This window comes from Balaenoptera physalus (genome assembly GCF_965194825.1).
Source record: "Balaenoptera physalus genome assembly, chromosome: 1".
Lineage (NCBI taxonomy): Eukaryota > Metazoa > Chordata > Mammalia > Artiodactyla > Balaenopteridae > Balaenoptera > Balaenoptera physalus.
In genome coordinates, this window is record NC_138882.1 from 187,299,121 (window position 1) to 187,315,148 (window position 16,028).

General features: G+C 55.9%; 1 protein-coding gene across 8 annotated transcripts; it reads right to left on the reverse strand.

Moving 5' to 3' along the window:
- Positions 1-639: 639 nt before the first annotated feature.
- AGTRAP (angiotensin II receptor associated protein) lies at positions 640-15,127 on the reverse strand. 8 transcript variants are annotated; one of them, XM_082469240.1, is made up of 5 exons: positions 14,971-15,127; positions 7,308-7,342; positions 4,917-5,022; positions 3,884-4,058; positions 640-2,373 (listed from the first exon to the last, which is right to left on the reverse strand). In XM_082469240.1, the coding sequence occupies exons 1-5, from the start codon at positions 14,995-14,997 to the stop codon at positions 2,270-2,272; spliced, it is 447 nt and encodes a 148-aa protein (XP_082325366.1). In that variant the 5' UTR covers positions 14,998-15,127; the 3' UTR covers positions 640-2,269. The 8 variants fall into 8 exon arrangements, 6 of the variants coding, with proteins under 6 accessions (XP_082325366.1, XP_082325364.1, XP_082325363.1 ...); XM_082469238.1 differs by having other exon boundaries at positions 3,812-4,058; XM_082469239.1 differs by lacking the exon at positions 14,971-15,127 and adding an exon at positions 13,544-13,755 and having other exon boundaries at positions 2,181-2,373.
- Between the last annotated feature and the right edge of the window lie 901 nt (positions 15,128-16,028).

The following is a 16,028-nucleotide window of genomic DNA, read 5'->3' on the forward strand; positions in this document are numbered from 1 at the left end:
ATGGCCTCTCCTCGCAGGACGGCCCTTGGCTTCCTGGGGCCACCTTGCCTGCATGGTCAGGGAGCCAGAGCAGCCTGAAAGTTTAAGTCACTGTCCCCCAACCCTGGAGTAGCTTTGGCAGATGACCAAGAAAGCCCAGCTCCCGTTTTGCACCACGTCACACGCTTCCTTTCAGGGTCTGCTCCTGGGGAGCTCCACCTCAGACAGGGGCCTTCCTCTGCCCTCTCCCCAAGGATCCGCTCAACTTGGGGGTCTGAGACTATAAGGAACTGGGGTCTCTGAATATACTCCCCCTCTGCTTGACACAGCCTCTCCTATCTGTACCCCCCACCCCGCCTCTTCCTTCCTTGAGAAATCTGACACGCTCAGGATCCAGATGCAGGAGCGTATACGCTGCAAGCCTCCCACGTGCCAGGAACTGGTATAAGCAAGAGAACTGGAACTTGAGTGCCAGCCTCCTCTCCCCTACCCAAGGCCACAACCATGCGCCTGACATGGGTCCTTCTAGTTGATGCTTTTACATCTTACCGCATATACGCCACGAACAATACAGGGTATTGCTGAGAGGTTTTAAAATTCACACTAACGCTCTCATATCACATGTGCCATTCTGCAACCAACGTTCGGGGGGAACCAACATTGATAGAAATAGGCCTGGTTTATTCATTTGAACTGCTGAACAGTATTCCTTAGAATGAACGGACCATGGCTTATCTGTCCGCCCCCGTCTGACTATGAGGCTGTTCCCGGTTTTCCACAGCTGCAGCCACCCAGCATCCCTTGGCCCCAGAGCACAAGTCCCTTCCCTGGAGGCCCCATGTTCCTTCTTTCAGGGCTCTCGCCTCCTGACAGAGGACTCCTAATGCCTGTTCCCCCCGAGAGCAGGACCTGAGTTCACCCCTGTAGCCCCAGGCCCCAGCAGAGCATGTGGCAGGCACTCAGCTTCTTTGGATGTACAGATACAGAAGAATGGGGAGAGGGGGCTGTGCACCAGGCCTTGACCTCTTTGTGCCGGGGACGAGCCAGGATGGCCTGAAAGAGCCCAGGTACCTGGGGTCCAGTGGTCAATGCCATCCCAGTGGGAGTGGGGTAGGGCCCTGGCCATGGGATCCTTGGAGCTTCTGGACAGGTGTCCCCGTCTGCTCTGAGGCCAAGACACAGGGTCTGAGAGGAGCAGACCGCCCCTGGCCCACTGACCCAACATCATCACGGGCTCCAGGAACAGCCCCGCCGCCAACCTCGCTGTCACGCAGGTAGCCCTCCCGAGGGCCAGGCACCGTACATTTCAGCTGCGTCATCACGCTCTGGGCAGGCATTAGCCCTCCTCCAGCAGACACGGAGGCCTGAGGGCCACACAGTCAGGGGCAGGGCGGGATTCAAACCAATACCTGAGGCATCTGAATTCGGAGAAACGGACACCCATTTGCCGCACTGAACGGTGCCGTCCTCTGCTGGGGCCTCGGCTGGGCCGGAGCCGAGCACAGAGCAGGCCCAGCTGGTCGTGAGCCCCTGCTTCCTCCTGCCACAAGAGAATGGGCACCTAAGGCCTGGTGCCCTGGGGATTCGCAGGAATCTTCCCAGGAATGGCAAGTCCAGGCTCCAGCCCTGATGGGAGATTAAACGTGGCCAAAACACACTCAGCTACAGGATTCCCTGAACTTTAATGCCATGGCTCTGAGAAGGGCAGCTGGAGGCGGTGGTGCATCTCTGAGGCTGCAGACACCACCAGCCTCCAGTGCCGGGGTCCTGGGCCCCAAGTGACTAGGCAGTGAGAAGCCGGGGGTCCTCACCCCTGCACTCCTGGGGCTGAGCGTGACCAGAAGCGCTCAGAGCTCCTGCGGGAGGGCTTGGCCAACTTCGGGAGAGGCGTGGGGTAGAGGCATCACTGGCTCTTAGAGGCCTGACCCCGCCAGGCTCAGGCACGGCTCGGCCCGGGGCCTGCACGGAGCAGCTAAGGGTGGAGGTGACAAAAGCGACCACAGTTCCCAGCCTGGCACCAGTGGGACACCTGGAAGGGAGGAGAGGCCTCGAGGAGTTTGGGACAGGTGTGCACAGGGGCTCCTGGCCTCTCAGGGCACTTGATTCAGGGAACCCCTGAGATGGGGAACCGGAGGACACATCCCACATTAGTTCTGAGAAAGGTGGGGGGATGGGAGCGCCCCTAGAATGACATCCAAGGCACCAAGAAGGTGATGCAGCCTCCTCCCACCCCTCCCCGCCGTTCCTCAAACTGGCCCCTAGGCTGGGGCCAGCTGCAGCCGGGCTGGCTTCAGTATCTTTGGGGGACGTGAGCCCTGCTCTCCAGGTCGGCAGGCACTTCTGGAGAGTCAATCGTCTGGTAGGCACTGTGCTCCTGTGAAGGTCCAAGGAAAGCTAGGGGGCGGGGGAGATGGAGGGAAAGAAAAAGTGAAGGGTGAGCACTTAGGACATTCCACAAGGCCAAACCAACATCCCCCTATCCCTCGACCAGAAAGGCCAGAGCTGGGCATCCCAACACCCAGGACAGTGACAGTGGCAGCAGCCCCAGGCACCAAGCCTTTAGCATATATTATTCAGTCCTCCTGTAACCCTACAGAGCAGGTTTTTTATTGTCCCCACTTTACAGATGAGGAAACTGAGGGTCAAAGAGATAAACTGACTCGCCTGAGATTATAAAGCTTGAAGCAGAGGACACCAGGATTCAAACCTAAGCAGCACGAGCCCAAAGACGGGGCTCTTAGCCATTAGGCCTCAGTGGTTCTCTGAGCAGCACATGCTCAGGAATCTGGCCAAGGGACGCCCAGCCCTGGGCCCACGGGCTCCCCTCCGGCTCCTCTCCCAGACAGAGCGGATACAGTGTGACTGTGTCCAGAAGGCCCCAGAGCTGGCACAGTGGCAGAGCCCAGAGGGTGCAAGGCAGGCTGTAGGGCTCTCAGTGCCACACCCCTCACTCCCCTCTGCACTCTGCACACCTGTCCTGTGCTCCTGAACAGGCCCCAAGGGCCCTGGGCCTCAGTTTCTTCATCTGTCTAATGGAGGAACGCCACTGGCTCCTCCCCGCCCCCGGGCAGGCCTGGGCAGTGCTGAGGTTGCCCAGGGTGGGTGGCCCCTGGCCATTCCTGCCCTTAGCCCAGCTGCTCTCCCAGCCGGTCAAGGGCCACTCTGGGCCTCTCTTCTCAGAAGTGAAAGGCAGAGGACCACACCTCTCCCCACTTCTCTCAGAGAGAGAGAAAGGAGGTGAGAATGTGCGTCAGAGAGGGCAGGGGAAGGGCCACCACGAGAAGGGGTACAGCTCAGAGAGGCCATGGGAGCGGGCAGCGGGTCTGGGCTGAGGGAAAGCGCCTGCAGTTCAGGGCTGGCTTTGGCCGGGGCCCCCACGGCCTAGGCCAGCACCACCCCTCCCTTGGCCACCCAGACCCCGTATGTGGCAGGAGAGGGGGGTTCCAGCGATGGGGCTGGAGGGAGCTGAGAGGGGAAGCTGGCCCTGCAGGTGCGTACAAGCCTCGGGCCACAGACTGCCCAGAGCTGCCTGGGGCACTGGATCACGCCCCAAGCTGCACCCACGTCTGAGCTGAGAGGGGGACCCGGCACCGTAGCCTGGTGCCAGGGAAAGGTCATACCAGGTGGGGACGGCCGGGAGAACCCCTGGGCCCCTGCAGCAGAGACCAGAAACTTGCACACGGTCCAGCCTGGCTCCCAGAGCCCACGCCAAGCCCCGCCCTGCACCTCGAGCCCTTATCTCAGGGGGCAAGGTTGGCTCCCTGGGGCCGGGGCTAGGGGGCGGACAAGGTGGAGACCGGGGAGAGGTGGGGAGATGGCAGCGTGCCAGCACCTGGGCCAGCGAGAGGGGAGTCGGGGAGCCGGCCGGAGGCGCTGGCCTCGCCAACGTGGAGCAGGAGCTCACCCCCGCGCTCCCGGTACATCTGGTAGACGAAGAAGCAGGAGACCGGCTTGAGGAGCGCGCTGACGATGGCCATGCCAGCGCTGAAGCGCTCTGTGTCCGAGAGGCTGGCCCTTGGGTAGAAGATGCTGATGTGGATGATGTCCAGGAAGATGGTGACCACCAAGCCACCCAGAAACTGCAAGACAGGCCGGGCGCAGGGCCCAGGGGTGACCACATGTCCTCCGGGTTTACGAGCCCGCTGCCCCCCTGTCCCACCCCCTCACTCTCCCACCATATACACCAGACCAGAAGCTCCATTCGTGCCCTACTCTGTCCTTGGGGTTTGCTGGAGAACAGATCGAGCCAGCAGGCAGGACTCTGTGGATGAGATGCCCGACTGGGGGCTGTGAGGCCGCGAGCAGGGGTGCGGGGCCACAGCACCTTCCCCCACCTCCTCTCATCCTGAGGCCACGACGAGGTACAAGACTTGGGTCCAGAGCCTCTGAGATGGAAGGTCCCTCAGAATTCACTTGCTCCATCTTCACCACCAAAGAAATCCCTTCTCAGCCGTCCCAAGAGGCCGGTGCTGGTGCTCACAGCCATCTGGGTCTGAGCGGGTGTTGGGAAGCTCCCCTGTGGGACAGTTCAGCCAGACCGTGTCCACTCCGACCTCACAAGGTGGTGGAGTTCCCTCTTCACAGGCCTCCCGGCCACATCTCTCCCTATTAGGAGGGCCCTAGAGGTGGGTTACTGGCGCGTGCCCCGCTGCCCTCGGGGAAGGGCCAGTCTGGGACACTGGTGGGAGCCCACCCCACGCCCCTCCTGGGGAGAAAATGAGCAGACTCCGGGCTCTCGGAGCCAGGCGGGCAGAGAAGCAGGCCAGACTAGTGAAGGTGCACATGGGCTGCTAGCCTGGGTGGGCTTACTTAGCAGGCTCTAGAAAGTGGGAAATGGGGAAAAAAGAAGGGAGAGGAGATTGGACGAGCGAAGGGGAAGACGGAGCCGGGCCCACGATCACCCTTAAGCCAGTTCTCCCACCACTCCCCCAGCTCACCATACTTATGGCGTCGATGGAGTCCCGCTGCGCGACGGCCCACACGCCCAAGGCCAGGATGGTGAAGTTGGACCACGCGTAGCCGCCCGGGAACACAATGCAGCCCCTGCGGGAGAAGGAGGCACCTGAGTCAAGTCAGGAGGTGGCCGCCCCACAGGCGCCCACCCCTCCCTCAGGTCACCTCCTAAGGCTCTCAGGTCTCAGGGCCCCTACGAGCAGAGGCCACAGTCTATGGCCTTGTTCCTTCCCACCCCCCGTGCTCCAGAAACGTCAGCACATCCCATCGCTCTGCCTCCCAAACGGATCCGGAATCTGGCCACGTCCCTCCAGGTCCAAACCACCATCCTCTCCTACTAGCCTCTCCCCGCTGGTCTCCGTACTTCCACTCCTGCCCCCTCCTGGCCATTCATAAATAGCAACCAGTTAGGTAAATCAGGAGACGTCACTCCTCTGCTAAAAGTTCTCCAACAGTTCTCTTGGAATAAAATTTGGACTCTTGACCATGGCCTATGGGGCCCTATGGGATCTGGTGACACAGCCCAGCCTATACCTCCCATTCATTACCTTGCTGTCCCCTCTACCCTGAACACTTGGTCCCTTTTTGTCATTTTAGCCTCACCTCAACTGTTAACTCCGAGACTCCTTCTCTGACTGCCCCATTTCAAGTACCACCTCACCACTTTCTAACACAATGCCCACCCTCTTTTATTTTGTAGGGTATTGCTACTAACTGAAATGTTTACTTGTTTGTTTGTCAACTCAAAGAAAATAATAGTTAACCCAGAGCCCTTACTAGTATCTGGCACAGTTATAAGTGCTTTAAATTCGCTCATTTATGTGCATCTTAACAACCCCAGTAAGGAGGCAATATTGCTATCCTCATTTTACAGATGAGGAGACAGAGGCACAGAGAGGTCAAGTAACTTGCTGAAGGTCACACAGCTGCTAAGTGGCAGAGCTGGGATTTAAACCCAGGCAGTCTGGCTCAAGAGGCTGTGCTCTTATCCACCGTATTCACTCAGCTTGGATAGCCCCAGCACGCAGTGGAGTGCTTCATAAATTTAAATGGCATTCCCTGACGTGTACCATACAGAAAACATGTGCAAAACACTTAAGTGTAGGGCACAACGAGCCTTACTCAGAATACATAATCTCATTTTTTGGTTTTGAGAAAGCAGGCCTCACCAACTCAAAATCTTGGGGGATGTGACTGAGAAATCTGGATTTTGACTCTGCTCCTCGAGGTCATTAACCATGATTATCACTGTTCCCATTATTCACACCCGTTAACATGCGCACTGCACTTCCACAACTGCAAAACGCACACGTGAGCTCAATGGTCTCCAGTCTTGGTTTGGCAGAGAAATCTCCCCAGAAACTCAACAGCTAAAGCAGACGGTAATGACGAAAATCAATCCTGAGGTCCTCAGGCCTCCCTTGTGCAGGCCTGGGCAGTGTCTGGTGAGCAGAGCATTGCCACGCTTCTCCCTCACAGCTCCTGAGTGGCGTGCTTCCTTGTACCCATTTTACAGATGGAAACCAAGGTCCCGAGAAGTGGAGTCACTTGGTCAAGGTGACCTGGCTGGAATATAGCAGAGCCAGGACCTGAACAGGGTCAGTCTGAACCCTGAGTCTGCCGTCTCTGGGCAGGGGGTGTGAAGTGAGAGTGAAGGTCCACCCCTAAGCAAGTGACCTCACCCCTGTGTCATGCGCCTACTTGCTGAGCCGCTGAGCTAACCCCCAGAAGGCGCCCAGCCTGGCAGCTGGCCTCTGGACACCCTCAATAAAGGTTAGCAGTTTTACAGTTTCAGAAGTTACGCTTTCACCTTCCGATGACCTTACAGGACAAGTGGGAGGGTCGGTAATGCTCTCACTTTATAGGTGAGAAAATGACTTAGGGGGTTTAAGTGACTCACCCAAGGTCACAGACACACAGAGCTCTACCTGACATCCACCCCAGCACAGTATAAGAGACCGGCCCCCAGGCTTCAGCACCTCAGACCCCCCCAGATGCGAAGGCCTCGGGGAAGAACCAGAGGGGTGACAAGACCAAAGGGCTCGGGCAGTGTCTGGAGGAAGGTTGAGCGGTTGGTACTGCCCTGGGCTGTTGCCTCCCTGAGGATGAGGGCTCGAAGCTCCTAGGGCAGTGATGGCAAAGGCCTCTGGGTACTGCCTGCCCCTCTGACATCCTTGGAACGTGGGGAGCTTGCTGATGACGCTCTTGACAAAGGTGCTATTTAGTCTCGGAACGGGCTGGGAGACGTGGACAAGGTCCATGAGACGCATGGCTGCAGACCCAGGACACACATGGACAAGACCCCAAGGAGACACGCGGACCCAGATCCTGGGAGACAGGTGGACACAGAACAGGACACAGAGAAAGTCACTCACCAGATTGTCAGCAGCCAGTGAAGCAGGAGGATCGCCTGTGGCACACCAAAAACAGGGAGTGGGTGGAGAAGAGATCTGTGAATGTGACCACCGTGGTGGCAGGGGGCTGGGCAAGAAAGCTTTTGGAGCCAGAAAACACCGGAAGCCCCCGCCTAGCACCTAGGAGGGCTTCAGCAATGTCTGTTGAAATGAAATACCACCAACAGTGATAGAAGAGAAGGTAGAGAAGGAGGAAGGGCACAAGCCAGGCGATGCTGCCACGTCACCCCTCCCCACTCCCTCGGGGCAGCTGACACCTACAGCCCTTCCTGCTTCCAAAGGCTGGAGGCTCCTTTGGGGAACCTGGGAATCTGCTCTGGAATCAGAGGAGCCTCAGTGGAAATGGGGGTGGGGGGTAGCTCAAATGAGGCTGATTTCTTAGGACACTGGGGCTGGGGTGCCGTGTGGGGACGGGGGGATGCCGGGTGCGTCCAGGGAATGGGAGAGCAGCCCGGTGGCAGAAGACCAGAGGGGAGAGGTGGGCCTTGAGGGCCTTGGCAAGGAGCATGGATTTCATCCCAAGTGCACTGAGGGATGTCACCAGAAGCTTTTCTGCAGGAAGGTAACACGCTATGATTTGTTAAGAAAAGAAATCCCCCTGGCTTTTTTCTAGAGTTCTGCGCTATCCCACCCTTTTTATTGTCCCATATGTCCTTCAAAGACAGTCCTCTTTACTGGAACTGGTCTCTACTCCTGGTAATCAAAAGGGCCCTGATTGCAAAGCAAGTAAAGAAGGAACAGATGCTATGGGGAGGACAGGGCAGCTGCCAGCTAGAGCTTCCAAAGAAGCAGGGAACTCGGAGCCGGTGCTAAAGGGGACGCAGGGACCAGCCAGGCAAAGGAGAGGGAGAGCGGGGTGTTCCAGAGTGGACACCAGAAGCACAGGCAGGGACGCAGGACCCAGAGCCCCGAGGAGGGGGAGGGCTGGGCCAGGGGTGGCGCTGAGGCTGCGGGAGGCCAGGAGCCCCAAGTCGGGAGCCTCAGTGGGGCCTGGTGGTCGGCGGGGGCCCTTGAGGGGCTTTGCTCCCGGCACGGAGTGGTCAAGTTGGGAGGGGGAAGCCAAGAGCCTGGGGCAGGGACGGCATGCTGGGCCCAGAGAGCAAGGGCGGACGGAAGGATTGCAGTGGTTTCTGGTCTGGTGCAAGGGGGAAGGAGAGGGAGCCACCTGCAACAAGGAACTCTGGCTGCATTTCTAGAAGAGTTACTATTTATGGCACACCTGTGATGTGCCAGGCCCTGGGCCCAGCGCCCCACATGACCTTCTCTGGGCCTCACAACAGCCTCTGGAGCAGATACTAGAATCGTTCCCATTTTACAGTCAAGAAAACTAGGCTCAGAGGTAAATTAAGTTGATTGTGATTCCACTGATGGCAAAACTCAAGTTAAATTGTAAGTCTGACTCCAGAACCAGGGCTCCTCGCCTTCACGCTGGATGCATGGTCTTCAGCGGAGAGGAGCTATTTGGGCTTGAGACACACATAGACGTTTTCCACATGGGGAGCAGGTGACATCCGGGGAAGACGCCCGGGATACCCCACCTTCACCCCCAGTGCTCAGTGAAGTGAACAAAGCTCAGAGTATGGTCCACAGCCCCCAAAGAATCCCTCCTCCGGCTACAGAGGACTAGAACAATTCTGTAAGGACGGTTGCACCTGACTTTACACAGGTCTTGAGACTCCGAAAAAGTTGAGTCTACATGACAGAAGGCTAGCTCTGGAAGGAATCTTTGCCATCACCTTCCCTCGTTTATTACCGAGTGCCTCCCACGTGTCAGGCAGCATTCTGAGATTTTTGTGCATAGGAACGCATTTCATCCTTACAATCCTCTGAGGTACAATTTCCCCCATTTTACAGTTGAGAAAACTGACGCTCAGAGGTAAGTAACTTGCCCCAGGTTGCACAGCAGAGCCACATTTCAAACCTGACTTAGCCAGGTGTTGTCCGACCCAGGGCCTGGGCAGATGTGCCCTCCCGTTACAAAGATGGGGAAACTGAGGCAGAGGAGGCCTAGCCTTCTGAGGGTTTCTTTTCCCAGGGGCTGAAGAGGAGGGATCACACAGCGCTAAGTTTCTGAAACATGTACAGTTTAAGCCGGCATCGCTGGTACCTTGCTTGGCCTCCACCCTGGGGATTCAAAGGCGAGCTAGGCAGGTGCAGCACTGGGCCGCCCTCCCAGACCTGACACCTGGGGTGGGCGGGACACTGTGCACCAGACAATCACCTTAGGAGTGTGGATTCCCAATGAGACAGCCTGCCGTGAAGGAAGTTACAGCAAAGGAAAAGGAACCTCATTCTGCAGCAAGGGAGAGGTGCTTAGGAGGCTTCTCTGAGGGATGAAGGGGGTGAGCAGGGGTTAACCAGGGGCAGAGGGGAAAGAAGAGCATTTCAAGCAGAAGGGACAGCACCTGCAAAGGCTGTGTGGCAGAAGGGAGCATGGAACATTCTGGAAACGGAAAAGAAGCCAATGTGGTTGGAGTGGAAGAGGAGAGTGGAGAGGAGGGACGGGAAGCTGGGGGTGGGGCAGGGCCGGGCCTGGAGGGTGTGGGGCGAAATTCTGATCTTTATCTTAAAAGCCCCCCTCTGTCTAACAGGAAACCCTGCCCACAGAGGGAAAGGGACCTGCCAGAGGCCACGACACGTGGCCAGCCACGGTGGTCCTGGTGTCGGGTTTTTAACTAAGACAAGATACCAAGGAAGGAGCCACAGGGGAGGCAGCTCACATCGTCACTCCCGAAAATCAACACCAAATCCATCCCTCCCTTGACTTCTATTTCAGAAACGGTCTCCATTTCCAAGTGCTCTGGTTCCCACCTCTAGACTGTGCACACTGCAGGTCTTTACTGAAGGGGTGCTCTTGGCCTGCAGAGCCCAGCTTTATCACGGTAAGAGGAAAGGCTGAGACCCAGGGAAGCCTGTGGGGAAACCATTCTGTTTAACCTGTGGGATAGTTTTTCCTGGAGCCAGAAAAGCTTGTAATATGGAGTGAGCACCTGCTAAGGTCCAAAACTAGGCCCTCTCTTTTGGGCAGAACAGAGTATAATCTGGAAAGCCTGCAGATCTTTAGCAGACACACATCCCCTCGGTGTGACATCACTTTTGTTTTCTAAAATATTTAGGAAACGTAGCATTAGTGGATCACTTCTCTTCAGCCCTGGGAAAAGAAACCCACAAAGACTAAGCCTCCTCTGCTTCAGTTTCCCCACCTTTGTAATGGGAGGGCACATCCACCCAGGCCCAGAAGGGTCTAATGTGCAGGAAAGCTCCAACATGAAACCCAGCCAAGATTCTAAAAAAGAGTGGATATGTGTATATGTATAACTGATTCACTTTACTGTACACCTGAAACTAACACAACACTGTAAATCAACTATATGCCAATAAAAATAAAGAAAAGAAAAACCCAGCCAAACTGGCTCTGCCCTTCCTGACAGCCCTCATCTCAGCACAAAAGAACTGTCTGCTGGCTCTGGGGGAGGTTTCTGGTAACCAAGGGGATACTGGGGATTCCCAGGTACTGCCACAGAGAATGAGGGAGGGAGGGGCCTGAGAATCTGCCTGGGCAGCCTGACCGTTCCGACTGGGCAAGAGGAAACAGAGACTTGAGCTCCTGGACTCCTCCTATAGACTCGGCCCGGGGGGGCTGCCCCGCCCTTTCCCAGCCAGTGTCCGATGTGTCAGAAGACTGGGGGACGGGGAGGGCCAATGGGCCAAGGCAGCAGGGGGTCGTAGGATGCTGGACTGGGGGCAGGAGACCTGGGTTCTGGTCCAGGGGCCACGTCCCCCTGTGTCTGAGCCCCGGGTTCCTACCCTGTGAAATGGAGGCAGCACCCATCACCCACGTGTCCCATGGGGGTGCCTCAACCGCAGAGACAGGCATCTGACGGTCATTGGATGTACCTGTTTACTAACCGGAAGCGCTGTGTGCAACAGGCATCCAGAAACAGCGTCAACAACATCAACCCCAGCTACTGATGAAGACCTGCCTGTCACGTGTCTACACTACCCTGAACACTCGGCCCATGTCATCCTTGCAACGGTCTGGCGTAGAGTTTTAATCCTGCTTTACTTATGACGAAACTGAGGCTAAGAGAGATTAAGTAAATTGGCCCAAATGGTAATGCTTATAAACAAGAGAACCCAGATGCAAATCTCAGAATCGGTCTATCTGGTCTGAGTTTTCCTGCTAATAAAAATGTGATGCTACACCACCTCCTGGACCACTAGATCCTCCTCTTATCACCCTAGAAGGTAGGGCCTAATTTTATGCTCTTTTTATGGTGAGGAAACTGATACTCAGAGAGGTTTAGAAATCTGCTCCAGGTCACACAGCTAGTAGGCAGCAAAGTCTGGCTTTGGACGGAAGTCTGTCTGGCCCCAAAGCCTGTGCTCTATCCACTGTGCTACAGGGTCAGGATCTGGACGAGCAAGGGAAGGGTGGATGGAAATGAGGAGGTTTGACCTTGAGAAGGGAAGGCTAAGGGGGAAACCGAAGGGTCCTGCGGACCAGGACTTAGACCCTTCGTTTGCCACTAGAGGGCCCACAGGGGGTTGGGGTGGGAGTTCCCAGACGGGTGGTAGACAGACCTGAGGTCACCATGCACTTTTGTATTTTTTCAGCTTGCAGGATTGAACCTGTGCCCTGGGCAGTGAAAGCGCTGAGTCCTAACCACTGGACCGCCAGGGAATTCCCAGGAAAAATATATTCTCTATATTAATCTGTATGGAGGGAATTCCCTGGTGGCCCAGTGGTTAGGACTCTGCACTTTCACTGCCGAGGGCGCAGGCTCAATCCCTGGTCAGGGACTAAGATCCCACAAACCTCACGGCACGGCCAAAAAAACCCAAAAACGAACAAAAACAAAAACACCCAGAATATATTTTCCTGGTCCTGTGCAAACACTCGTTGGCCTGTTGCATGAGGCAGCAAGATCCCCGAGGACCCCTGAGGGCTGAGGCTAGGGAACGGCACTCAGGGCTGCTGGAGAGCAGAGGCAGAGGTGGGCAGTGGTTAATGGTGTGGGCACTGCAGCCAAGTATGTGGACTGGACCCCAGCTCCGTGACTTAGAGCTCTGTGACCCTGGGCCAGTCACCTGAGCTCTCAGAACTGCTGCTCGCTCTTCTGTAAAGTGGGACGATAATGCTTCACGAGGGTGTTGTGTGGCCACAGAGAGGTGGAGGGATGTGCGAAACATTCAATGCAATGCCTGCCAGGTAGTCAGCCCCCGAGACGTGGCCATCCTCATTACTATTATACAGTCAGCTTCCAGAGTTCTTAACCCTCATGCTACACTACCCGCTGCACCCTCCTCCTCATGCTACACTACCCCCTGCACCTTGGGCCTTTCTCCCAAGACATCACGAACCCAAGCCCAGTGCCTTTGAAGCTTGTCACAGTGACATTCCTCCAGCTCAGGACTTGCCTCACGGGTGGGGCTGGGTTAGCGACTGCCCAGAGGGCCTGGGCAGTTGCTTCTGCTCACCTGGCACCACTGCCCACTCCAGCTGGGCACAAGCAGGCATTGAGCCAATGCCCAAGGAATGTGTGAAATGAGGGAGGGGGTAGTGCAGGGCCACAGGGGTGCATTTCCCCAGCTCCCAAGGGGCTCTGGTCTCAGAACACCCCACTCAGACGGCGGTGAACAAGGATCAACAGCTCTCTCCACAGGGTGGCCAGGTTTAACAACAAAAACACAGAGCACCCAGTTAGTTTTTAATTTCAGATAATGAATAATTTGCTAGAATGTCCCCAACATTGCCTGGGATATACTTATACTAAAAAATTATTCATTGTTGATCTGAAATTCAAATTCAACTGGATGTCCTGTATGTTACCTAGCAACCGTAGCTGCTCAGGACCTCACAGCACTTACTTGTCTCTGACTGGTATCAGCTAAGACCCTTGGAGATATGATGTTTTATTTCCCAAGTCAAGGGAAGGACCAGACATTTCATTCCGGGCACCCAAAGCTAGCACAGCTCACATCTGGGGTCGTGTGTGGCCTGTCCCACCCATGAAGTTGCTCAAAAAAAAGCCCCAAACAGACTAAGCCCTCCCCGTGGACAGAAAATGTCAAGGCAGAAGTCAGTCCTAACTAATTGGTGGCCAGGAAAGGACACAGCTTTGAAGCCTGACCCTGATGGGTTCAAATCCTGCCTCTGCCACTAAATCTCTGTGGGACCTTGGCAAGTTACTTACCTGGTCTGAGCTGAAGTTTGCTCATCTGTAAAAATCTCAGAAGGTTGATGTGATTAAATAAATAACCTGGCACACCACAGATGGCCCCAAAACGCGGGCTCTCTCCCCTCTCAATTCCTGCGGCTCTGTCCCTCATTTCATTCCCTCTTAGCAATTATTTTAGGCAAATCTCTAATTAGAGAAAAGGCGGTCAACATTAACCCCGCGCGGGCTGGAACAGAGTATTGACACCACCAAACCACCAAACCTCAGTTGCCCTCATGTAAATTTCTTCCCGGCTAAACCTTCAATCCAAGTCCATTCCCTTGTTCCAGCCATCTCTCCCCCTAGCCGTTGACTGAAAGCTTCGGGGAGGTTTGCTGAAGCAAGTATTAAGGAAAGTATCAAGGGACGTCTTCCCATGTGAAGTCACAGCACAGACGGTGTCTAATAATCCAAATATGGATAATGTTATGTAGTCATCTATCTCTGAGATTCCTTCAGTACCAGACACCACGGGTGCTAAATTCTTTGTCATGCGTGAGTAAAAGGGCATTCCTGGATACAGTCTCAAAGGAAATTGCACTGAGACCCAAAATGGCAGGTTTGGTCCAAGGTTCATACCTTCCTGACCAAAGCTAAAGGCTTCAGCCTCTCAGTGCCAAACAGGGCCAAGAAGCACTGGTCTGGTGGGGCGGGGAGGAAAAAAAAAGAACAGCCGCTGGCATCCTGACAGCTGAGGACACGGCTCAGGAAATGAAGACACCCCAGGAAGCTCCAGTGTTTCCCTAAATGCGCAAAGTTGGCGTTTTCTGCTTTAAGTAACTTCTATTGGTGTCTGTGTTGCTTACGAAATAAAGACGTTGAATTTATAAACTTGGAAAAACCACTCGTCCGGGATCACAGCTTGATCTGCCAACAAAGGAGGCTACCAGGTTGGTGTTGGGGGCGCAGGTGAAAGGTTTAGCCCCTCTCTCGGTGGAGGGGAGGTGTGCCGCCTCTAAGTCCCCCCTCGGGCTCTCGGTGGGCACCTCCCCTCCCCCCCCTCCCTCCCGCGCCTTCCTCTTTCTCCAGGGGAATTCTGCGCGCGCAGGCCAAGGCGAGCCTCTGGGGCCCGGCGCTCCCAGCTGGACCGGTGTGACTCCGGGAAGAAAGGGCCCCTTCCCTCCCTTTCCTCCTCCAGTTTCCTCTCGGTCTTTCCTGCTGGCCTTCTGTATCCCTCTCCTTGCTATGGTCTATCCACCCACCTCCTTCTCACCTGGGCTCTGTACGTTCTCTTTCTCCCTACCACCCCTCTTTCCCCAAACTCTCGGTCCTCTCACCTCTAAATTCCTACTTTAAAAGCGCAAACGCCCAACACGCTCGGAGAGACCCGCCCCGCGCCCGCCCGCCAGCCCGCCAGCCCGCCAGCGGCTGGGCCACCCCCGCCCCGCCCCGCCTATCGCCACCTTCAGGTTCACGGCGGGCAGCTCCATCACGACCAAGCCGGAGGGAATCTGCGCGACAACCGCGGGGGCTCCTGGTCTACGAACTCGGGAAACAAACTTGCCCGGCTCCGCCCCGCCCGCGGCCCCAGCTCCAACCCCCGCACCCCGGGGAGGGGGGGAGGGGCACGTGAGTTGGGTCACGTGACTGTTGCCCGGTTGCTAGGCGACGGCGTCCGGCTGCTCGCGCCTTAGTCCCGCCACTGCCCAGGTAGTTCCCGGCACGGCTGGAGAACATCCAGATTTGCGTCGCAAAGGGCACAATATCTCGCCGAGTTGAAGTCCCTGCAGGTGGGCTGATGGGACCACCTGCAGCCAGGAGAGCTTGGGGGAACGTCCAGGTACAAACTGCAGATGCGGCAACAGCTGGTGTCTCATCCCAGAGGGCACCCTCTCTCCTCCCTCCTTCTCCAGTGAAAGTGGAGACAGTTACGGACCTCAGACGATCCTTGTGAGGATAAATGAACTAATTCATGTTGAAGGAAAAATGATTCTGACACTTGCTAAAATGGTAAGGAAAACTTATTCAAGACTATTGGGGCAGGGGTAACACAATAGGGGAGGGAGAGATCAAGCCCAACTCGGAGTACCCCAAGGACAAGTAGGGGTTTATAGGCAAGCAGCAGAGTGAAGGGTCAGTGGATGGCAAAAGTATGACTAAGAGGAAACATCAAGGATAGGGTGATTCTTGCTAGCCTGACCTAACAGGATTCTTGCTAAACTGACATAGCAGGATTCTTGCTGAAACTGGCCTATGCAGGATGCAGAAGGCTGGGCTGAGGCCTAGTCAAGAAGAGGGCTCAGAGGAGCCTAACTACAGTTTGGTTAAAGATACGGTCTTTGTCCGGGCTTCCCTGGTGGACCAGTAGGTAAGACTCTGTGCTCCCGGTGCAGGGGGCTGGGGTTTGATCCCATGTCAGGGAACTAGATCCCGCAGGCATGCCGCAACTAAGAAGTACTCATGCAACTAAGAAGTACTCATGCCGCATCTAAAAAAAGATCCCACGTGCCACAACTAAGAC